At 44.0% G+C, this 24,375-nt stretch overlaps 2 protein-coding genes and 1 long non-coding RNA gene across 4 annotated transcripts in view; 1 reads left to right on the top strand and 2 right to left on the bottom strand.

Moving 5' to 3' along the window:
* Positions 1–451: 451 nt before the first annotated feature.
* On the bottom strand, positions 452–11,620 carry LOC146355978 (uncharacterized). Of its 2 annotated transcripts, XM_084831500.1 has the most exons (6): positions 11,273–11,620; positions 8,189–8,951; positions 5,164–5,284; positions 3,978–4,060; positions 3,417–3,543; positions 452–1,600 (listed from the first exon to the last, which is right to left on the bottom strand). In XM_084831500.1, the coding sequence occupies exons 2-6, from the start codon at positions 8,918–8,920 to the stop codon at positions 519–521; spliced, it is 2,145 nt and encodes a 714-aa protein (XP_084687626.1). In that variant the 5' UTR covers positions 8,921–8,951; positions 11,273–11,620; the 3' UTR covers positions 452–518. The 2 variants fall into 2 exon arrangements, with proteins under 2 accessions (XP_084687626.1, XP_084687627.1); XM_084831501.1 differs by having other exon boundaries at positions 8,189–11,514.
* Positions 10,967–14,560, top strand: LOC146355979 (uncharacterized). The gene is made up of 2 exons (XR_014787308.1): positions 10,967–11,092; positions 13,178–14,560. It is a non-coding gene; the product is annotated as an uncharacterized LOC146355979 (long non-coding RNA).
* Positions 14,561–15,680: 1,120 nt separating this feature from the next.
* Positions 15,681–24,375, bottom strand: part of LOC146355980 (uncharacterized) — a 38,220-nt gene continuing 29,525 nt past the window's right edge. Inside the window, exons 3-6 of the mRNA XM_084831473.1 lie at positions 23,809–23,917; positions 22,713–22,810; positions 21,851–21,977; positions 15,681–18,871 (exon numbers count right to left, since the gene is read on the bottom strand). Coding sequence (XP_084687599.1) covers positions 17,757–18,871; positions 21,851–21,977; positions 22,713–22,810; positions 23,809–23,917 — 1,449 coding nt within the window. The 3' untranslated portion in view covers positions 15,681–17,756. The remainder of the gene's footprint in view (positions 18,872–21,850; positions 21,978–22,712; positions 22,811–23,808; positions 23,918–24,375) is intronic.

Genomic DNA, 24,375 nt, shown 5'->3' on the forward strand with positions numbered 1-24,375 from the left:
AATGGAACCAATGACCTAGGGAGGTGGTGGGCTCTCCCACAATGGAGGCATTCAAGACGAGGCTGGACAGCTATGTGTCAGAGATGCTTTGACTTGGACTCCTGCATTGAGCAGGGGGTTGGACTCGATGGTCTTGTAGGCCCCTTCCAACCCTACTACTTTATGATAGTTTTTTTGCGGGGGGAACCCCCGCCACCAGGGATATTTATTATGATTCTCTCTGAAGGTTAACCATTGCACTTTCCTGACTGAAACAGTTCCTGCACTCATGGCATTAATAATGTCTCTGTCCTCTGTGAGCCCCTCCACATCTGTTGAACCAATCTGTCTGAGGGAAGGTTCTCCCCAACTCAAGGAATTTGAATGATTACTCCCCTGCATAGATTCTCTCATGTTCCTTCATGCTCCCTCTAACTGAAGTTTTTCTCGTACCAAACACTTTCATACAGTCAGTATGAATTCTCTGATGTTCCTTCAAATCTCCCTGGCTGAAGCATTTCCCACACTCAGAATATTTTTTATTGTTTCTTTTTAGTATGAATTCTCTGATGAGTCATCAAGGTTGCACTGTGCCTGAAGCATCTCCCACACTGAGAACATTTATATGGCTTCTCTCCAGTATGGATTCTCTGATGTTCCTTCAAATTTTCACTTCGACGGAAGCATTTCCCACACTGAGAACACTTGTATGGTTTCTCTCCAGTGTGGATTCTCTGATGGATCTTCAAATTTTCACTCCGACTGAACCATTTTCCACACTGAGAACATTTGTATGGTTTCTCTCCAGTATGAATTCTCTGATGTTTCTTCAAATTTTCACTCTGCCTGAAGTTTTTACCACACTGAGAACATGTGTGTGGCTTCTCTCCAGTATGAATTCTCTGATGTTTCTTCAAATTTTCACTCTTCCTGAAGCTTTTCCCACACTGAAAACATTTGTGCGGCTTCTCTCCAGTATGAATTCTCTGATGGATCTTCAACTTTCCGCTCTCCCTGAAGCATCTCCCACACTCAGAACATTTGTATGGTTTCTCTCCAGTATGAATTCTCTGATGACTCATCAAAGTTGAACTCTGCCTGAAGCTTTTACCACACAGAGAACATTTGTATGGTTTCTCTCCAGTATAAATTCCCTGGTGACTCACTAATGCTTGTCCAAAAGTGAAGATGTTCTGACTCTCAGAACATTCATATTTTTTTTCTTCTGTGATGGTTCTCTGTTTATCAGAGTATGAATTTTGCTGCAATGATTCCTCTGACATAGGACATTCATCATACTCCTCCCTGGTATCTGTCATATCAAGTTCTGATCTGTAGCGATACCTTCTACCATACTTGGAGAACATGGGCATGTTCTCGCTTCTGTATACTTCAGAAGACTGGCTAATCACAGTTGCAAGACCTTCTGCGAGCTCATTACATTCCTTCTCTCTCTTCACTGGCTGCTTCCACTGTTCCTCTTGGGACCTGTATCCTCCCTCCTGCATCTCAGCTGTCTCCAGCACATTCGCTTGGCTTGGGGCTGTCCTGGGTGTGTCCTCTGGCTCATTTCCTCCATATTGAGAATTCTCTATTTTGACCTGACTTCCCTTCTCGTCATCTGCAGAGACAGAAAGAGGAATTTTGCCCATGCTCTGGTGACCTCATGCCTGTAACCTCCTTCTGCCTGGTTTTTCCTTCTAAGGCATTTCTCTCTGTGATACATCCATGTTTGTTTCTAGCTCTATGATCATGTCAACCCTCCCCTTTTATCTGGAGCTGTGGTTCTTAAATTATCTAAAAACCAGGCACAACATCAGGCATTTCTTAGATTAATTAGTTTAAAATAGTATTTCTGAATAAGGGCTATTTTTTAAATGAAAGAAACCAGTGCCACTTTCTGCAAGCTTCTCCTCCAAACAATTGTGAGGCACACAGCAAAATCAAGAAACACAGGAAAAAGTGGATTGTGTGCGATGGTGTCCTTCCGTAGTATAAGAGACACCGCTGGCGGACTTCGTTCCCTCTTTCCGCTCCCACATTCCACAAATCTGCTCCAGAGAGGAAGGGTAACTCTTCTCTGGGTTTTGCAATGCATTATTTGATGTGTTTTTGTAAAGCTGTATATCAGCTTTTCTGTAATAAGGTTTTTAAAATCGTAATTTTACATATACACAGATGGGATTTGATGCGACACCTATGAATCAGGAAGGAGATACTGGGTTTTTGATAGACAGTTCACAGAGGCAAATCCTTTGATAAGGAATGTTAAGAAATGGACTGTATATAAAAATGGCAGTATCATAACACCATATTTTTGGCCCTGCTTCCCAAATTGGCCTCTTCAGAACTCGCTTTTAAAATGGGCTTGAAAGCCACTTACCCCAGCTGGTGCTGGGTTTTGAAATGCTTTAACTGTTATTTTTGTATTTTTTTGTATTTTGTTTTGGAATTATCTTTTAACTTGTCTGCGGACAAGGAACATGACATGGGTTTATAAAACCATGCACGGTGTGAATGAAGTGGATTGAACGAACTATTTCTCCTTTCCACATATTAGGACTTCTAATCATCCCATAAAATTGATTAATATTAGAATCAAAACAGATCATGGGAAGTACTTCACAGAATGCACAAAATATCGAGGGAACTCACTGCCATGTGACATGTTGATGACTAGTAGCATAGATGGTTTAACATGGGGATTACATCAATTCATAGACGATACATCTATCAATGGCTTTGAGTCATGAAGGCTTGATGGAAATGCAATGTTCAGAGGCAGCATGACACTGAATACCATTTGCTGGGAGCCACAACAGGAGAGGAGTAGTGTTTTTAAGCCCTGTTTCTGGGTATCTAGTTAGCCACTGCAGGAAACAGGATGCTAAACTAGACGGACTTCGGTCTCATCCTGTGGGCATCCTCTTATGTTCTTATGAATCTGATAGGGGATTCTTTATGGAGTCATCAGGAATTTTGTGACATCCATGCCAGTATATCTATTCCAAAGCACATCTCCGATCTAATTGCATGTCTGCCAATGAACATACTTCGGACTACAAAAAGAGGCAAAGTCTACCATGTTTTAACAGTCCCAGCAGCAGCAATGGACAAGGGGATGGGGTTGAAGGAATGGAGAGAGGAAGGAGATGGGAGTCAAGGGAAAGAACGTTGAGGCAAAGTTATCTTGGAAAGGAGGTGAGGGCTGGAGTTCACTATTCCACTCAGCCCATATCACCACTTTTCCATACATTTCCACAGCATTTGGTCTATATTTCATTTAAAATAACTGGGAATTGAATAAAAAAATAAAAAATCAGGATTTGGAAGAGGACCCCTTTTTCTATCCCTCAAGTCTTTCCAATTCTACAAATGGAAATCAGATTGGGTGATGTTTACTGGGTTTTCTGGACTTGAGTTAAAGAGCTCCTTACCCAAAGAATCTATATTCCCATAATTCTCCTGCAGGACTTGCCAGACTATGGTCCGTTGACCTGGCTCAGTCAAACTCCGCTTGACCAACTGCAGAGATAAGCTAGTTTCCTTGAGATCCATCGGTTCCTGCAAACAGGAAAAAAGACAGCCACCAACTCCCCTTCAGATTTTGTTGCAGAAGAAAGACTGCAAAATATTACACATTGGCCCCAAGCAATTAATTTACAATCATCAATCCACCGACATAAATATTCAGTGAAACAGATAAAAGGAGAAAATTGCCCCACCACCCCATATTTACAAATACTGTTTTGCAGTGCCCCATATCTGAGAACACAGGACCCTGTTTGCAACGTTCAGTGTGGGCCTCTGGCTGCAATCCAATGTACACTCGGGAGCATTGGATGTTGCCATTTAAACATTCTCCCAGCATGTCCCATGGAGCTGGGTCTGCAGTAAAAGGAACCAACAATTTGGCCAGCTACTGGAGCTTATGTCTTACCCAGACCCTTATATACCCCCAACCCTGCACGTAACAGACTCACCAGAACATCACGTACCTCTTTCACACCAGTCTGGACCATTTCCTGTCCTTCAGGAGGAAGCAATGGACTTGCAACACTGTGGCATTTCTTTCCACTGCCTAAGAAAGACAGAAGGAGGGTTTTTGGAGGGGAACAAGTCCATCCCTTCATCCCTAGGATGACCACATTTGTGGTTTATCTTATTTCTAAAATTATTTATGCATTGTTTTCAGCCTCAAATGGGGCCTCCAAGGTGACATGCAAATTAAAGCCTATAATATCGCAGGAAACAATGATCAAAATAAACCCATTATAAACAGAAGCAAAGTACTCTCCAAAAACAGAGAGCAGAGTTACATTTAAAATCATTCAAACGCCAACCAGAACAGCTCACCTAAAACTAAACAAGGAGCCAACCAAACCTCCTTTGGGTCACGGCTGAGCAGCATTGGCATCCATTGCTTCTCCTCCTTACACAGGAAAATAACCAGGCACGCTCCCGTAGTATTCCTTGCTCATCATTGTTCAAAGCTGCCTCCTTTCCACCCTGGCTGTGAAATCTATAGCCTTCCAGTTGTTGTTGGACTACAACACCCATCAGCCCCAGCCAATATGGCCAATGCTCAGTGATCATGTGAACTGTAGTCCAACAAGACCTGGAGGGCCGCAGGTTCCCCATCTCTGCATTTCATGATGGAGATGAAGGACCCTCAGTATGTGCAGACCGACTGAGTTCCTCTATGCTGTTCTGGTTTGATGCAGCGGCTTGGATCTTGCATACTTATTTCAAGAATTCTTTCAATGACCTTGCTGAGGAGCTGCTAAAATAATGTTTGAGAAAACTATGAAATTGAAAAAGATGAAATTGATCAAGGGAACATCTGAAAAAACTGTGTAGCTTCTGATCAAAGTGGGATGCTTAGATATGGGTCATACTATTGCGAAGCGATGTATTATAGAATGATTCTTGGTGGCAGAGATGACTGGCCAAGCAAAAGGAAGCCAAGCATCCTCTACCTTCAGTAGTGGCACTGAAGAGGGAAAGTCAGCTGGTGCAGCTGCTCTGATCCCCTGCATGAGAAGCTGCATTTGCCCAAATCCCCTCTTCCATAAGACTGGTGCAAGTACAGGAAGTTGGCCTTACTATTTAATCGGGTTAGCATAAGCATCCCACAAACGCAAAGGAGGAACGCTTCCCTGTATCAGCTCAGTGAATCCTTACCGAACACATTGATCTCTGCTGGGCAATTTTGCTTGGCTTCTTTGTAGATCTGTCCCTTCGCGTGTTTGAAGGGCTCTTCCTTTGCACTGAGGGAATCCACACACTCCTCCTTCAATGGCCTCTGAAACAGAGAGGATGATCCCACTCAGAGCAGAGGGAATTTGCTGGAAGAGTAACTGCTATGAGCAAGGGACACTTTCTGCTCATCCATCTCAGGAGCTCCTGGTTCTCAGGACGCTATTTTGAGATTAAGCTACATAACTATGAATAGCGTGTAGGACTTCCAAGCCCACTCTCCTTCCATCACAGCTCCTAGGACTAGCTGCCAGAATTCCAAGAGGTGCTGTGTTTTTGCCATCATTGGATGTACAAGCTGGAAAAAGCTACACCTATCAATTTTCAACACTTCGTTAAGCAGTTCAAACAGGGATGGAGCCCTCCACACCGTGGACCACATCCCGGCTGTGGCCAGATTTCCCTGATCAGCACTAGCCCAACATCACATATAAGCTGATGGGATCTGAGCTAGGGGTGACTAACCAAGAAAGAGATCTTGGGGTTGTGGTGGACAGCTCAATGAAAATGTCATCCCAGTGTGTGGCCGCTGTAAAAAAGGCAAATTCCATGTTAGACATAATTAGGAAAGGAATAATTTTACAGCATTGAGCAGGGGGTTGGATGCAATGGTCTTGTAGGCCCCTTCCAACCCTACTATTCTATGATTCTATGAATAAAAAGGATCATACTGCCCTTATACAAATCTATGGTTAGGCCATACTTGGAATACACTGTACAGTTCTGGTCACCACACCTAAAAAAGGATATAGTAGGGTTGGAAAAAGTACAGGAAATGGCAACTAAAATGATCAAGGGGCTGGAGCAACCCCCCTACGAGAAAAGGTTACAACAACTGGGACTGTTGAGCTTAGAGAAAAGGTGAGTGAAGGGAGACACAACAGAGGTGAACATAATTATGCATGGTGTAGTGAAAGTGGATAGGGAGACATTTTTCTCCCTCCCTCATCATCCCATGAAACTGATTGGTGGGAGATTCAGGACAGATACAAGGAAGGACTTCTTCACTCAGCACACAGTTAAACTTTGAATTTGCTACCACAAGATGTAGTGATGGCTACCAATTTGGATGGCTTTCAAAGGGGGTTAGACAAATTCCTCGAGGAGAATGGCTACTAGCCCTGATGGCTATATGCTACCTCCAGTATCAGAGGCACTGTGTGTATGTATACCAGTTGCTGGGGAACATGGGTGGGAGGGCGCTATTGCACTCCTGTCCTACTTGTGGGTTTCCCTTGGACAGCTGGATGGCCAGGGTGTGAACAGAATGCTGGACTAGATGGACCCTTGGTTTGATCCAGCAGGGCTCTTCTTATGTTCTTAGAAAGGCAGCTTTCCCCTAGCACTGAAGCTCTGGCCAGTGCCAATTTTCATTTGGGCTTTCTGTAATCTCTGGCACTGCAATCTTGGAGCTGCATCAGCTGTCTGGGTCTCTTATCAATGCATAAGTAAACGCTGACTTTTAAGTAGTTAGTTTTCAGTAATTTGGAATAGTTCCTTAACATTGGTGGGAGATTCAGGACAGATAAAAGGAAGTACTTCTTCACACAGCACAGAGTTAAACTATGGAACTCACTTCCATGAGATGAAGTGATGGCCACCAACATGGATGGCTTTAAAAGGGAATTGGACAAATTCTTGAAGGAGAAGGATATCAATGGCTACTAGTCCTGATGGCTATATGCTACCTCAAGTATCAGAGGCAGTATGCCTATATACACCAGTTGCTGGGGAAAATGACTAGGAGGGTGCTATTAGACTCATGTCATACTTGTGGCTTTCCCATAAGTTGGCTACTGCATGAACAGAATGCTGGACTAGACAGTCCATTAGTCTGATCCACCATGGCTCTTCTTATGTTCTTAAATATTGCTCTTTTGGAGTACTGATGACAAGCAATATTTTGGGAATGCTCATTTCAAGTGCAAAGAGGGTGTGAGTTTTTACATTATTGCCACTGCTGACTTGTGCATAATTCCTTCCTGCATATTTGGAAGTAGAGATGCATAAGAGTGCTTACAGCAGTGCTCTCTGAAATCTGCAGCTTGGGGTTTTACTTGGGTGACCCTGAGTTGTAGTTACATGCTGGGCACATACATCTGTGACGTCTAAAAGATCCATTAGCAGAAGTTCAGGCAACGTGTCATGAAATTAAGACATTTCTTACTTCATACTCACAAAAGAAGAGAGATGACAGCCATCACACTAGATGGCCTTTGAACTTCTCCCCACCCACTTTGCACTTATTTATTTATTAGATTTATTAGCTGCCCATCTGGCCAGCTACCCGGCATACAGTACAAATAACAACACAAAATACAGCCAATTTACATGATCAACTAAACAAAACAACATTGCTCTAAAAAAAACCCTAACCCATCCCAAACGCCTGCCTGAACACCCAGGTTTTCAAAGCCCAGTGGAAGCTCATCAAAGAGGGAGCATGGCGGAGGTCACTAGGGAGGGAATTCCACAGAGTGGGGGCCACCACAGAAAAGGCCTTGCCCCTGTTGGAATATGCCCCCAAGACTTTTCCTAAATTGGAATATGGCCCACGGATTGCAAAAAGTTCACCACCCCTGTCTTAAAGGCACAATTGCCCTACCAAAAATTAAGTGTGGTAGCCTGAAGCTACCTTGCAGAGGTATGGTGAGGATATGGTGGAAAAGTACTGTAAAGGATTTGACACTCTGAAAACTGAATACTACAACGGTGTAGTATTGCCACACTGAAAACAATCATTCTGTGTGGCAATGCTATATGGTTGACATGCTCTTATTTGGTATAGCAGTCAGTAGATGGAGTTCAACTGACAGTTCAGAGAGTTTCAGCTCTGCCATGTGTATAAATTCTATCACTGTTTAACTGAATAACTGCAAATAGTTCCAGCATCCAAATCCACATTCTGTGTCTCATTACAGTTTCTGGAAATTAAAAACCAAAACCTCACCTGCCACTGTCCTGTCTCAGCCTCTCGCTGGCTCATCAGGAAGTCCTCCGCCAGGGCCACGGCCTGGGAACAGGTGTCCGGCCCTCCTGCCTGGATCCAGCTCTGGATCTCCGGCGGCAGGCTGGCCAGGAACTGCTCCAGGATGAGCAGCTCCAGGATCTGCTCCTTGCTGTGTCTCTCCGGCTTCAGCCACTGGCGGCAAAGCTCCTGGAGCTGGCTGTGAAGCCTTCGGGGGTCCCCAACCTCCTGGCAGCAGAAGTGCCTGAAGTGCTGGCGCTGCGCCTCCATTCTCAGGGCTTCCCCGCGCAAGATGGCGGCCTTCACTTTCCCATAGTCCTCCTGATCTCTGGCTTCCAGGCTTCGAAAAGCCTGCTCTGCTTCCCCACTCAGTGCTGGCAGGAGCTGAGTTGCCCACTCTCCTGTAGGCCACTGGCAGGCTTTGGCCACTTGCTCAAAGGAGGCCAGAAAGGCCTTGGTATCTTCCCATGGGGCCATCTTTGACATCACTGTGTTTTGTCCTCCTGTCTGAATGGGCTGCAGTGTCTTCAGGAACTCCTGCCATTGGGCTTCCCAGCGCTCTTGCATCCCCTTGGAGAGTTTCCCTTTGCCATCTTGTGACACTCGCCATCCTGGCCGCTCTGATATATATTCTGGCTGAACTGCACTGGTGGCTTTTCCTGCTGTGACTGGTCCTTCTTCTAATTCTGGGCCTGTGGATGTTTCCTCCTTCATAACTTTCTCTCCTGACTCTACCCAATCAAATCTAGAGTTAGAGTATTTTCAATTAGATCATTTTTAGTAGAAGAGATAACTGAAATTAAGAAACGTAACAGAGTTTGAAAAAATAATTTTGAAAAACACCAGAAATGTACTGTCCAAGCATTATAAACTCCTTTTAACATATGGCATGGGGCCAGAAGAAGGGAAAAATTTCACGATCAAATGGATGGAAAATATAGGTGAAAAGAGTCCTATGGATATTTGGAAAAATTTTGGAACCAAAGTGACGAATGCTCAATGAACATAATGGTAAGAGGGAATTGAGTTCATGCCAAGATGGCACCTGACTTCAGCAATAGTAAATCAGATAAAAATTACCAGTCTACCTGTTGGAAGTTGGAAAAAAAGATAGGACGGTATCTCCACCTATGGTGGGAATGTGCAGCGACTAAAAGATACTGGACAAAAAAAATCATTTTAATAGAAAAGATTGTAAGATACAAGGCCTGGTTTCCTTTCTTTTAAATTACCCTGCGAAGTCAGTTCACCAAGTATACAAGGAACTGGGAGGCTTCGTGTCTATTGTGGCAGTTATTATCTGCAAAATAAAATAAAAATAAAAATGGAAGTCTGAAGACTTACCTGCACTAAAAGACTGGCTGGGTAAAACATGGGGTTTTGCTGCTATGGTCAAACTAAGACACTATATTACTAATAAATTATATAAGGGAATAGCTTTGAAGTCAGCAGGAACTATTTACTGAATATTGTAAAAATAAAGTCATTTCATAGAACCAGAAAAGATGGAAGGGATTTCTTAACTTTCAGGATTATTTAGTCCAAATATATTCTATATAAAAATGACCCTGCATGCATCTGATGATGCAGGCCCTTGTCAGTGAAGGCTTCTGCAACAATAAGGGCACAATCCTATGCATGTTTAGACAGAAAAATGTCCTGCAATTCCCAGCATGCCCCAGCCAGCATGGCTGGCTGGGGGAATGCTGAGAGTTGTAGGATTTTTTTCTGTCTAAACATGCATGGAATTGTGCCCTTAATCTCTTAGGCTGCACTCCTATTAAGGATGGGTCAGACATCTGCTCTACTGCGCTTTTCTTTTGTATGGATTTTCCTGATTCACACCTCTTGAAACTAAAGGGGGAAACAGGCACTATTTGCAGCTGGAAATCTGTACATTTCCAGGGTTACAGTGGGTTCCATGAAAGAAAGAAAAAATGAGCATGACTGAATGTGCGTATACGACTAAATACAATTCTAAGATACATAAAGCATTCTTTAGACAATAGCTGCATGCGTACAAAAATGCGTACATATGAAAAATGTGCACAAAAATACGTTGATATCTGTGCAGAAAAAATCCCTGTATGAAAGGAGCTTTGTGATGGAAAACCAAGAATCTTGATGACATCATGTATGACAGATCTGTCCCCTCCCCATCCATCCTACACACACTTACTGAATCGAACTTCCTTCTGAGCAGACATGCATAGAACTGCACTGCTAGGCTGCAATCCCCAGACACACATACCTCGGAGTATGTGTGTCCAGTACCAATACCAGAGGCAGTGAGCCTATGTACACCAGTTGCTGGGGAACATGGGTGAGAGGGTGCTGCTGTGCTCATACCCTGCTTGTGAGTTCCTGGTCGAGAGCTGGTTGGCCACTCTGTGAACAGAATGCTGGACTAGATGTGGCATCTTTAAAAACGCCTCCCGAAAACATACTTGTTCACCCAGGTTTTCCCTGGGCTGTAATTAAATTAATCATGCTGCTCCATCTTATTGCTCCTTGTACTGCTTTTATTGTAACTGGAACTGTTTTTAATGCTGTGTTTTTAAGATTGCATTTTAAATGTGATTTTAATACATCTGTGTGAACTGCTTAGGGATTTTATTATAGTAAGTGGAATATATATATATCACAAATAAGTAAATTGCAAATGGGGGGAATATAGACCACTCTTACTATGATCACCAAATTACAGACCGAACAGGGAATGGGATCCGATACAGAGAGAGAGAGAGAGAGAGGCTTATAACAAGCTTGCCATTTAGGCCACTAATAATGGGCTCGTACTGCACAAGGGAAGGCGGATGGAGAGTGCTGAGGCTACTTGAAACAACCCAATAACCCTTACCCGGTGTTATTACCTCCATATTGCAGGTAGGTACTGAGGCGGAGTAACTTATTCCTATTTATGTCTACAGAGAAGTCTTACTCCCAAGCAAGTGTGCATGTAAGATCGTAACCTAAAGGGCGGCCCTGCGCCACCCATTTAGCACGCAGCTATGTAGCGCTTTTGCCCCAGCAACAACAGAGCTCGATGGAGCGCCGAAACCATACCGGAAGCGACGAGCAGGCCGGTGTGACCCTTGACCGGCTGGATTTTTCTCTCTCGGTTATTCAGCTCCGTTCGGGCGGCTGCGCGGGGCTCAGGCCGGGGACGGGGGAAGGTCCGCCTGGAATCCCCGGACGCCCTCCCTGCTGGACCGGGCGGCTGGCTGGAGCGGGGACAGCGGGCGGCTGCAGCTGCTCTCTGCCACAGCGACCCCTGCTGTTTCTCCCCGGGCCGCCGCCGCCGCCGCCGCCGCCGCCTCCTCCTCCTCTTCCTCTGTGGGCTGAAAGCTGAGCTGCAGAAGCAGACGGCGCTTCACAGGTCTGCCCTCTGCTGGGCGGCTCAATCGTTACAGATCTTCCCTAAGGGTGGAAAAGATTCCTTTATGCGCCCTGACAGATCTACTGTAGCAGAAGAGGTTTGTTCAAATACATGAATCAGCATCTAAGGAACTGGGCTAATGCCACAATAATTTTATTTATGTATTAAATTTTTATTTATTTATTACATTTATTAATCGCCCATCTGGCTGGTCACCCAGCCACTCTGGGCGATGTACAACAAGAACAATTTAAAACAATAAAATACTACATTAAAAACATCACATTTCTAAAAATACCCTAACCCACCCCAGATGCCTGCCCGAACAACACAATAGCTCTTTAAGGCCCCCGAAGGTATAGGATCAAGGGCTGTAGGCATGCCAAAGTCCTATGCAGATTTACTTGGGAACTGTGGTGCTGGAGAAGACTCTTAGGAGTCCCCTGGACTGCAAGGAGGTCAAATCAGTCCATCCGAAAGGAAATCAACCCTGACTGCTCATTGGAAGGACACATACTGAAGGTGAAGCTCAAATATTTTGGCCACCTAATGCGAAGAGAAAACTCCCTGGAAAAGACCCTGATGCTGGGAAAGACGGAAGGCAAAAGGAGAAGGGGACGGCAGAGGATGAGATGGCTAGATAGCATCACCGATGCAATGAATATGAACTTGAGCACGCTCCGGGAGAGAGCGCAGGACAGGAAGGCCTGGCGTGCTATGGTCCATGGGGTCACGAAGAGTCGCACACGACTGAACAACAACAAACCTTGATTTTATCTAGTGGGACCGACTTCTGAAAAAACACTCATAGGATCAGGGCTGCATAGCTGAAAGCCTATGTATGCTTATATATCATCATCATTCCCGCCCAAATGTTGAAATGTCCTGTTAGTCTGAAATTTCATTCATTTCATTTCATTATGATGAACATCTGAAGCGTGGGAAAGGACCTTCTCAGTGTTGGCCCCACAATTCTGGAATGCTTCCCCCAGTGAGGTCCACCTGACACCAGGTTAAGACTTTTCAGCACCAAGTTAAGGAAAGGTTCCTCCTGAGCAAGCACTGAGTCATTACTGACCCCTAGAGGGACGCCTGCTTACGCTGGCATTTTCATGGCAGACTATAGCAGGGTGGTTTGCCATTGCTTTCCCCAGGCGTGACTACCTTTCCCCCAGCAAGCTGGGTACTCATTTTACCGACCTTGGAAGGATGGAAGGCTGGGTCGACCTGAGCCAGCTACCTGGGACCCAGCTTCCGCTGGGATCGAACTCAAGTCATGGGGAGAGTTTCAGTTGCAATACTGCCGCCTATCACTCTGCTAATTCCAGGCATTTGATGGATTATGATGGGGCTTTTAAATATAGTTTATAGGGTTTTTTTATAGGGTCCTGGTGGTTTTATTGTAAATTGATTTTAACTGTTTCAAACCATTTTCCATTTTTGTTTGTAGAAGGTTTTATATTGTTTCATCATGTTATGAACTGCCTAGAGAACTTTGGCTACTGGGTGGTATAGAAATGTAATTATTACAAAGGAAATTAATACCAAATGAAATGGTTAGGTAAATATGGTTTATTGTGAATCCCCTGCAGGTGCTGGTGAGTTCTAGAGAGATCATCAGCTTGGAAAACAAAACAAAACCTCAGAGGAGAAGAAATTTGGAATGGCAAATACCTACGTTGTATTCCTTTTGGCGCCAGGTGAAGACCTTTTTATTTTCCCAGGCATTTTAGCATTTTAGCTTTCTAAATTTTTATCTTTGTTGTTTTAAATCTGTATTTTAAACTCCTGCACTGCTGCTAGGTTTTATTGTGGTTGTATTGTTATATTGTGGTTTTAATGTTCTATATATTTTAAATTGTTTTATTGTGTGTTGTTTGGTTTTAATTTTTGTGAACCGCCCAGAGAGCTTCAGCTATTGGGCGGTATAGAAATGAAATAAATAAATAAATAAATAAATAAAAATGCCTTGAATATAAGCACATCTGAGATATCTGTAGAGATGGAGAACATGACTGTATGCTTCTGTGAGATGTACAGAAGCCAGTAAATTCCTGTGCTGGGGAGCCTCCAATAATACCCTGAGAATTCTCATTACTGTTAAAGTGAATAATATGATTTAAATGCCTGAGCATCCCTCCTGGAGAAGTACCCAGAATGCTGGATGGGAAGATATGGCTCTGAGATCCAAGGAGATACTGGATTTCTCAGATTCATATATATTTTGCCTTGAACTTCCACTATGGAGCAAGGACATGAGACTTTAGGGCTGGATGAAAAGGAGGAAGCAGTTTCATTGCCACCTGTGACAGATCTTAGTTTTATGCTTCACTCCTGGGCAGATTAATTACAGTCTTCCAAATCCCCCTTCAGCACCTGTTTATCCAACTGAAAGCCACCTGGTGAAGGGACTCGATATCAGCCACCAAAGCAGACAAGGGAAGCAGGCCTGTAGGTGGGAGAGATCTCCCCAGTGGCGCCTGCTTGTCTCCACCCACCATTTTGCACTTCAGTAGCGTGACTGAATTAGTGCTGCCCCCAAAATGGCTGCTCTACCACACTGGAATCTGGCATTCTGCAGAGCCTCTTCAGAAGAGTCAGTACTGCGCTTGCATTTGGGTGCTATTGAAAGGACTTAGCATCGTTGAGGAAGACAAGAGTGGAAACGCTATCAGGAAAGTGTCCAGCCCCAACCTTACTGTGGATGGTGCCTTCCCTCTCCCATAACTAGAGGAGAGCAATGCAGGCTGGTGGCTCCAATGTGTGGGGCGGTGAATCCGCTCCGGGTTTCAGTCAAACCAGTCAGAACTCTAAAGGAGCTATCCAAGGGGCGAAGCAATGAAGTCGTATCAGAAGTTCAACATCCCTGAAGCATTGGAGAGGTTGTGATGAAATTGGCACCTACTTTCATATGTGCTGGCTTGGCCCCTCGGTCAACCAGTACTGGAGTAATGTCTTCAAAGAGGCTGAAACGATTACTCAGCAAAAAACTGACCCCCCCCCTCCCCTCAATTAGCTCTATTAGCCATTTTTGATGGAAAAAATAAAAACCTTGCACATAAGGAACCTCTTACTTTCATGTGGGTGACTGTAGAATGATAATAGCATCTATATAGGGGAAAAACAACAACAATCAGCATCCCTTACTGTATGAAAAAATACGCTAAGGTCTGTTGCATTGATGGAAAAGCGAATGTAACAGGTCAAGCAGCATGGCTCTGAGCAGCATTGATAATTTTTATCTGGGAGATATTTATTAATTATGCTAATAGCAATAAAGACATTACTGCAGCTCTATCAACTCATGGAACTTGCTGCTGGAGAGACCTGTTAGAATAAGACTTTGGAAAAAAATGTCTTGAAATATTTTCCTCAAACTTTGTATATATACAATTACAATCAGTCTACTGTGTCACCTAATTCATTTGGATTGATGTTGATTGTGTTTATCAGGTGTATCCCATGTTTGATTATTATGTTTGGTGTGACTGGATGTTACATCATTTTGTTATTAATGTAAAATTCACTTGAAATGTTTTTTAAAAATAAGGTCTAGGATTTGTTACAACCATTTGCCTCAATTCCTCAGACTCCCTTCCTGAAAATATCAGGCACAAACATCTGCCCAACTCTTCTGCAGCGAAGACGGAAACAAATGATTCATTCAGCTTCTCTGCAGTCTCCTTATCCTCTTTTAACTCTGTTGTCATCTAACAGTCCAACCCCCTCCCTAGAAACTGACTTAATAGCCAGTGAAGCTGTTGTAACAAGAGAATCATGTGCTCGCAGCACTCAGGACCAGCTGAAATTTCTGAACAATTTTCAAAGGCCGTCCCACAGAGAGTTCATTACAGTAGGCCAGACAGGATGAAGCGAAGGCATGCGTGACCGTGGCCAGATCAGCCATCTCTAGGAATGAGTATGCAGTTGGCACATGAGCCTCTGCTGTGCAAATGTACTCCTGGGGCATCTCTACACCAGCCTGAAATCCTGCATTTAATACGGGGCTTTCTGCTTCCGTTTTAAATGCAGGATCACAATGGCTTCCTTTTTCACGTGCTTCATTTCCCCGCTCCCCTTCCCCCCTGCCTTCTCCCCATATCTGAGTTTTCCATTCTCTTCCATTGATCTCGCTCCTCTTCTTGCCGCTTTTACTCTTTTCACGGAGGAAACAAGAGGAACACCACAGGGTAATTGGATAGCTCATGATCTGAGATCTATTTGAAAACGGAACAAAAGGCATTTAGTACAGGAATGATCACGGCGTCATGTAAAGAGCCCGCAAACTTCCGTGAAGGAGCAATCTCAATTGCAGGATAAAAGCTCAGTGTGAAGGAGCCTCTGGTCAGCACCAAGACCCGAGTATCCAGGTTCAGGCCGAGTCCAGGAGTACACCCCAACTGCAAGCCTGATTCTTCAGGGGGCATGTAATATCTTTCGGCTAACCATGAATACTGGGGATCAGGTGGAAAATATCCAGTACTGTGGGGTCTGGGGAAGGTTTTGTTTAACAGAGGTCTTACAACTGCTTCTTTTAGGCAAGATGGCACCACACCTTGCTGTAAAGAGGCATTCACCACTACCCTTACCCACTGATCCGGTCCTCCCTTGGCCGCTTTTAAAAGCCAGGAAGGACACGGGTCCGGTACACAAATGGTAGGCCTCACTTCTCCTGTCAGCTTTCCCCCAGGAATCAGTTTTAAAATTGGTCTGCCACCTTTTTAATATTAAGCACCAGCACTCTCGTTCTGTTCTGGTTCAAGTGGAGCCTATCCCTTTCGTACAGACCCAACTTGTCCCAAAATGTTCCCCAGTGCCTAACAAAACTAAACTTCTCCTCCCCACAACACCATCTCATATAAATTAGAATATGCTAAATTATGTCTATAGGGAATAGTTTAGGTACCTAGAAATGCCCATGCTGGTTTCTGCAGATCCAGCCCCCACTTGTTAGCTTTCCCCCTTCTCACAAGAAATACAGTAAGCTCCCAGAGACAGAAAGCCTCAGTTTTTCCCCCTTCTCCTGTTGTTATCTGCAACATTCTATGTACACTGGTAATACTTTATGGTGGCATTTGAACAGGAACCATAGAAATAAAGCAACAGGTGCAGACTCCTTTTCTCTGCAAACCAGATTTCCTTGCTGTTTTTCAAACCTTGGCCATCTCTCTCCTTAGGGTGGTAATGACAACAATGCACATAGCAGGCGGTGTTGAAATCAAGAACTTCATGGTTACTGAGATTTTGCATCATTCTAACCCCTCACCCTACCCAAAACATAGAAGCATGCACAACATGCATGTGCTTTCAAATTAGTGTATTTTTATAATGGAAGTATTTTATTAGTTTGAAGTATCTGTAAATGGTTCCTGGACTATGAGGGAAGAAATAAAGTTTCCGTACAGTTATCTCCATAATAAAGATGGGAGGGGTGTGAGGATAACACAAATTTTCCTTCACTGGAGATGGGGAGAGCTGAGCCTGAGAGAGTTGCTTGTGGTGACACTCTCACATAGTCAATTCACTTATAAGTACTCTCTTTTGTTTGCCTACTCTGATGTCCAATCAATTCATATCCCTGATGGAAGATTCTCTTACCAATTTCATTTCTATCACCACTCTCTTATCTGTATTTAAGAATGTATTTTGGTGGACCCCCCCCATCATACAATATTCATTGGGATTATCTCTGAAGCTTAACCATTGCATCTTTCAGAACAAAATGCTTCCTGCACTCAGGGCATTCAAAAAGCCTCTGTCACCTCCGAGTTTATTTATTTATTTCATTTCTATACCGCCAATACCTGAAGCTTTCTGGGTGGTTCACAAAAATTAGTTCTCAGATGTCTCATAAAACTATCTGTCCAAGAGAGGTTTCTTCTTTATCTAGCCATTGGAGGGAGTGCAGAGATGGGAAAAGGGAGCCATCCCAGGAGCGGGATTGGGGAAGCTGCACAGCCTCCCTTCTTCCCGCTCTGAAATGCTGCAGCTAGACAGGCAAAATTGCCAATCTAGCCAAAAATGAGTGGCGAGAGCATGGAGGCGAGGATTGCCTCTATGCTACGGCCGTCCTGCATTGGCTAGTCAGCAGCCTCTGATTTCAGAGGCTGCCAACTACCTCCATAGGATTGTGCCCTAAATGGTTCCTCTCCTGCATGGAATCTCTGATGATCAAGTGCACTCTCTGACAGAAAGTTTTGTCACCGCGAGGACTTTTGTTTGATTGGTATGGATTCTCTGATGTCTCTTCATACTTTGTTTATCAGTGAAACACCTCCCACACTGAGAACATTTGTATGGTTTCTCTCCAGTATGAATTCTCTGATGGCTCTTCAAATGTTCACTCCGAATGAAATTTTTCCCACACTGGGAACATTTGTATGGTTTCTCTCCAGTATGAATTCTTTGATGTCTCTTCAGCTTGTGCCTGTCACGGAAGCATTTCCCACACTGAATACAATATGGTTTCTCTCCAGTATGAATACTCTGATGTTTCTTCAAATGTTCACTCTCAGTCAGACTTTTCCCACACTGGGAATATTTTTCTGTTTCCATGGAAGTATGAATTACCTGGTGTCTCACTACTGCTTGTCCAAAAGTGAAGATTTTCCCAGACTTGGGACATTCATGCCTTATCTCTTCGGTATGAAGTTGCTGTTGATTCATCAAATGTTCTCTCTGACTGAAGCTTTCGCCACAATGAGAATATTCATATGGTCTCCTTTCACTTTGAATACCTTGATTTCTCTTCAGTGACTTTGTATAACTCAGGATCTTTCCACACTCAGGAGAATCATTAGGTTGCTCTTCTGTGTGGTTACTCTGGTGTCTGTTCAAATTACCCCCTTTGCCATTCTCAAAGAATTCAGATTTACTCTCTCCTGTTATCATTCTCTGATATCGATCAAAGCATGAATTTTGTTGACGATTTCCCTCTGACATGGGATATTCTTTGTGATCCTCCCTGGAATGTAGCATATCGAGGTGTAATCTGTAGCAATACCTTCTACCGTACTTGGAGAACAAGGGCATTTTATCCCTTGTGCGTACTTTGGAAGGCTGGCTAACTGCAGTTGTAAAATCTTCTGTGAGCTCATTGCATTCCTTCACTCTCTCTATCAGCTGCATCCCTTGTCCCTCTTTGGACTTGCACCCTTCTTCCTGCATCTCGGCTGTCCCCAGCACATTCGCTTGGCTTATCTGCAGGGCTCTCCTGGGTGTGTCCTCTGGTTCATTTCCTCCACATGGAGAATTCTCCATTTTGACTTGACATCCCTTCTTGTCAGCTGCAGAGATAGAAAAACAAACATTGCCCATGGTCTGGTGGCCTGTTTACAAGATGCTTTCAGCCTCCATTTTCCTGACTGTTCTTTCTAAGGTACTCTGTCTCTACTAGATCTGTGTTTAATTTCTGTCTCTATGAGCCTTTCTACAGGAGGCTTTTATTGTGATTGTTTACTCATGGTAGTTTGTGGGTCCTTTAGAAGATGGTGTCATCCTCCATCATCATAGTTTTTTTCCCTAATGAGGAAAGTCTGGTGTTATTTACAAATGGTGGAATGAGAGTCTCCTGTGACTGCGCAATTATAAGAAGGATGCAGACAAACTGGAGAGGGTTCAGAGGAGGGCAACAAAGATGATCAGGGGACTGGAAACAAAGCCCTATGAAGAGAGACTGAAAGAACTGGGCATGTTTAGCCTTGAGAAGAGAAGACTGAGGGGAGATAGGATAGCACTCTTCAAGTACTTGAAAGGTTGTCCCAGAGAGGAAGGCAAGGATCTCTTCTTGATCATCCCAGAGTACAGGACATGGAATAATGGGCTCAAGGTACAGGAAGCCAGATTCCGGCTGAACATCAGGAAAAACTTCCTGACTGTTAGAGCAATACGACAATGGAACCAATGACCCAGGGAGGTGGTGGGCTCTCCCACACTGGAGGCATTCAAGATGAGGCTGGACAGCCATCTGTCAGGGATGCTCTGACTTGGAGTCCCGCACTGAGCAGGGTGTTGGGCTCGATGGTCTTGTAGGCCCCTTCCAACCCCACTATTCTATAATTCTATGATTCTATACCACAGCACCATCTAGTGGTTGTATACTGAAACATATAAAAAGGCAGAGAAAGAAACCCACCGGAAAAAAGCATGTGTAAAAGAGCCGGTCTTAATCCCGCACAGAATCTGGACGCAGAAGCCTCAGTAAAGGTGCAGGATAAAAGCCTCATGTAGAAATGCCCTCTGAGCATGTCAACCCTCTCTTTTTATCTGGGGCTGCAGTTTTTAAATTATGGAACTCCAGGCACAAGATGAGGAGGCACTTCTTACATAAATTAATATAACTGAAATTAATTTAAAATAGGTAAATTAATTTAAAATATTAATTGCGAATAATGGCTAGAAAATTTATTTTTTATTTTTTAAATGAAGGAACGTATTGCCACTTTCTGCAAACCAGAAACCCTTCTGCAGAATTGTGAGGCATGTGAGAAATAGAAATATGAGAAATACAGAAAAAGTGGGTTGTATCCAATGATGTCCTTAGACAAGCAGAACAGATACCACTGGCAGACTGAATTCCCCTTCCCCTGTGCAGCCTCCTGCATGCCCCCCAAATCTGCTCTACAGGTTTGGGAGACCCTCCAGAGCAGAGTTCCAGGCATGCGGTGGGGGGGGGAGGTTTGCCAGGGATAAGAGGGGAAGGGAATCTCCCACTGTGTGATTAGCGGTCCACTTGCATAACATTGGATGTTATCCTAATCCTAATAAATCTTGGGGTATTATTAACTGCTGGAAGTTGACAAATCATGTTCAATCCAAAAATGGCAGAATAAAATATGTTTTACAATTGGAAATGCTTAATCTAACAAGAAAAGATGAAGTAATAATGTTGATTATGGATAGACTGAAATGGTGATACTTGGAAGATTTATTGATAACATTTTCAATTACAGAATGATTGAAATGTGTTATTTGATGTGCTTTTGTAAAGATGTATGTTGCATATCACCTTTCTATATAGTATGATATGCTTTTTAAAGTCACTATTACATATCCACACTGATGGGATTTGATGTGGCAGTTACTAATCATGTGTAGAAGAAGCTGAAATGGTAAGCTAGATACAGCAGGGAGTGTGGGAGGGAACAGGTTGCTCAGGTAAGAGAAAAAGAAGGTTGGCAGTTGACGTGGAGGGATGGAGAGACACAGAAGAGCTGGAGTGAGGGAGTCATGGCTGACAGAGAAGGAAGCTGAAGAAAACTTTCATGAGACAAAGAAGAAAGCAGTGAAAGAAGCCAAGAATAAGCACCTGAGACAGCAGAAGACTGAGAGTAAAAGATCAGACAGAGAGAGAAGCAGTTACTCTTAACAGAAAAAGTGTTTGTTCTTGAAAGAACCAAAGATCTGTGCTGCGTGTCAGGCCTGGCTGAAGCAGAAGGGGTGACTTTTAGGGGTTTGTGTTTTCTGAAGAGACACCTCCTGAGGTTGGGGGAAGTAGGGACAGAACTGCAACAGACTGTCTGGGATATGTGTCTCTTCTTTTCGAAGCTGTGCTTATTTAAATGCTGGAAGCACGTGTAAACATCCCTCACTGGCTTTGGGTTATGAAGGCTTCATGGAAATGCCATGTTCAGAGGCAGTATGATGCTGAATACCATTTGTTGCAGATCCACGGTAGGAGAGAGGCCATTGCTTTTAAGCCCTACTTATGGATGCCTGGTTGGCCACTGCAGGAGGCAGGATGCTGCACTAGATCAACCTGCGGTCTGATCCCGTGGGTGTCTCCTCATATTCTTAAGAACCGTAAAGGGGAGCATCACTGCTTTAGGGAGTCATCAGGAACTTTGTAACATCAGCAGCCATTACACCTCTTTCCGCCTTCATCGCAGACCTATGTGCCTGGCTAGCAATACACGTACTTTAGTTTGCCATACTTGACAATCCTGGCAGTGGATAAGGGTAAGGGGGTGATGAAACGGGGAGAGGGTGAAGCCAAGAGAAAGAAAGGTAAAGCAAAGCTACTTTGGAAAAAAGGTAAGAGCTACAATCCATATTCCCAGAATTTGGTCTACATTTCAATCACAGTATCTGGGAATGGAATAAAACCTATTAATGTCTTGTTTCTTTTTAAAATATATATGTACATATTTTAGATGTTCAAAGAGGACCCCTCTTTCCGTCTATAAACTTCTTACAATATACAACGGGCAAATTAATTCAGCTCATCTTTACTGAATTTCCTGGATTTGAGCAAAGGAGCTCCTTACCCAAAGAATCTACATTTCCACCATCCTCCTGCAGGACTTGCCAGACTATGGCCTGATGGCTCGGCTGGGTCAGACTCTGCTGGACCATCTGCAAAGACAGGCTGGTTTTCTTGGGACCGGTCAGTCCCTGCAAGAGGAAACGAGCCCGCCACCCAATCCCCATTAAATTTTGAGCATTAAGGCAAAACATCACAGCAACACTCACCTTGAAACTGAGAACAATTAATTTTACAGCCATGAGTCCACTGAAAAGTATTCAGTTAAATAAATAAAAGGAGAAAATTACTCCTCCCCAACATTTACAAATATTGATTTGCATTACAAATATTGATTTGCATTCCCTCATGTTTGAGAAAACAAGCCTTTGCTTTCTGCCTCTGGCTGCGATCCTATGGATATTTGAGGGGCATGATGTCCTTTAAACTTTTTCCCAGTACATTCGGGCACATGTATCGCCATTATTTTATTTATTTGTTTGTTTGTTTATTTCCTGTCTATACTGCCCATAGCCGAAGCTCTCTGGGTGGTTCAAGAAAATTAAAACCACAAGGTACAACATAAAACAATATAAAATATAAAAGCTTAAAACTACAATATAAAACTGCAACCAGAATAAAACCTAGCGGCAATGCAGAGATTTAAAATACAGATTTAAAACAGCAGAGCTAAAAGACTAGGATGCTAAAATGCTGGGAAAATAAAAAGGTCTTCAACTGGCGCTGAAAGAAGTACAACGCAGGCACCAGGAAAACCTCTCTAGGGAACTCATTCCCCAGCCATGGTGCCACAGCAGAAAAGGCCCTCTTCCTGGTAGCCATACTCCTCTATACCCCCCAACCTTGCACATAACAAAAAGACTCACCAGAATGTCACACACCTCTTTAACCCCAGTTTGGTCCATTTCCTGTTCTTCAGAAGGAAGTGAAGAATTGGCATAACTTGGGGATTTAATTCCACCACCTGCAAAGGATGGAAGGAGGATTTTAGAAAGGAAACCAATCCATGCCTTTATGGTTAGGATGACCACATTTATTATTTTATTTATAAGGGAGCAATCCCACGGCCCCTAGTCAGTGGCTAAACGGCCATAGGACATCTGGTTTTCCAGGAACCGGCCTTCGCACACTTCTGGGCTGCCTCACAGGCAGCACGGAAAAGCCCTGTGCTCCGCATTTGCAAGAGGAGTGTGGAGCAGCCAAAATGGGGTGTTCAGGCGGGGGGCGTTCTGGGGGTGGGGAGGGTGGAAATGCCTGTACGACACATCCAATGTGTCATACGGCAGCCTCCTCCCGCGCTCTGCCCTCCCGCGGCTAGACAGCAATCAGCTGTCTAGCCGAAAAAGCATGGCAGGAGGAGCACGGAGGGAACGATCCCCTCCGTGCTTCTCCTGCCCTGCTTTGGATAGGCGGTCACTTCCGAGTTTGGAGATGGCTGCCTATCTGCATAGGATTGCGCCCTAAATGTATTTATGAGTCATCCTTCAAAACAGAGAGCAGAGTTACAACCTAACCTCCAGGAACTCTTCCTTGGAGTTCCTTGCCCAGTTTTGTTTAGTCTTGTTCATGGCTGGTTCCTTTTCACAGTGTATGTGCGGCAGAGTTGTTCTAAGGAGCTGTGCTTTCACCTACCAACAATCTTGCTGAGGCGCTGCTAGAATATTGTTCTAAGAAGATGACATTGACCATGAGAAAGTCTGAAAAACTGGGCTTTGGCAATTCTGGGAAGTTTTAATAAGGGGCCAAACATCCTGTACGTTCAATACCGGCACTGAAGAGGGAACTTCATCTGGTGCAGCTGCTCTGATCCCCTGCGTGAAAAAAACTGCATTTGCCAAAATTCCCTCTTCTACAAAACTGATACGAGTACAAGAACAATGGCCGTATTTTTTTTTGTCTGGTCGCCCTATACATCCCACAGACACAAAAGAAGCAGAACACATAAGCTCCGCGAATCCTTACCTAGTACTCCGATCTCCACATCACTGTTTTGTTTGGCTTCTCCCTTTGCAGCTTTCAGGGGGTCCTCCTCTGCATCCAGGGAGCCCCAACGCTCCCCCTTCAGGGGTCCCTGAAAAAGGGAGGATGTTCCCACTCAGAACAGAGGAATGTGGCTAGAGGATAAACTGCTGTGGGCAAGAAACGCTTTTTGCTCTTTTGGTTAAATGGATTATAAGAGCTTAACTGTTTGAATCTACTCCCTCAGATATGTTGTACTAAGTCAAAATATAGCTACATTTAATAAAATATATTGATCAATGGAATAATCATAATAGGAACCCAGGAAGCTGCCCTTGGTCCATCTGGCCCAGTATTGTTGACACTGACTGGCAGCGGATCTCCAGGATTTCAGGCAGGAATTTTTCCTGCCCTACCTGGAGATGTCAGGGATCAAACCTGAGACCGTCTGCATGCAAAGCAGGGGCTGTACCACTGAGCCATGGCCCCTCCCATGAATAATAACAACAGCAACAACAACAATAAAGGTGCAAAGATAGGTATTGTATGTGGCAAAATGACAAGGGTGGA

This window comes from Heloderma suspectum, chromosome 2 (assembly GCF_057233095.1).
Source record: "Heloderma suspectum isolate Gila_16-S chromosome 2, 16-S_ref, whole genome shotgun sequence".
NCBI lineage: Eukaryota > Metazoa > Chordata > Lepidosauria > Squamata > Helodermatidae > Heloderma > Heloderma suspectum.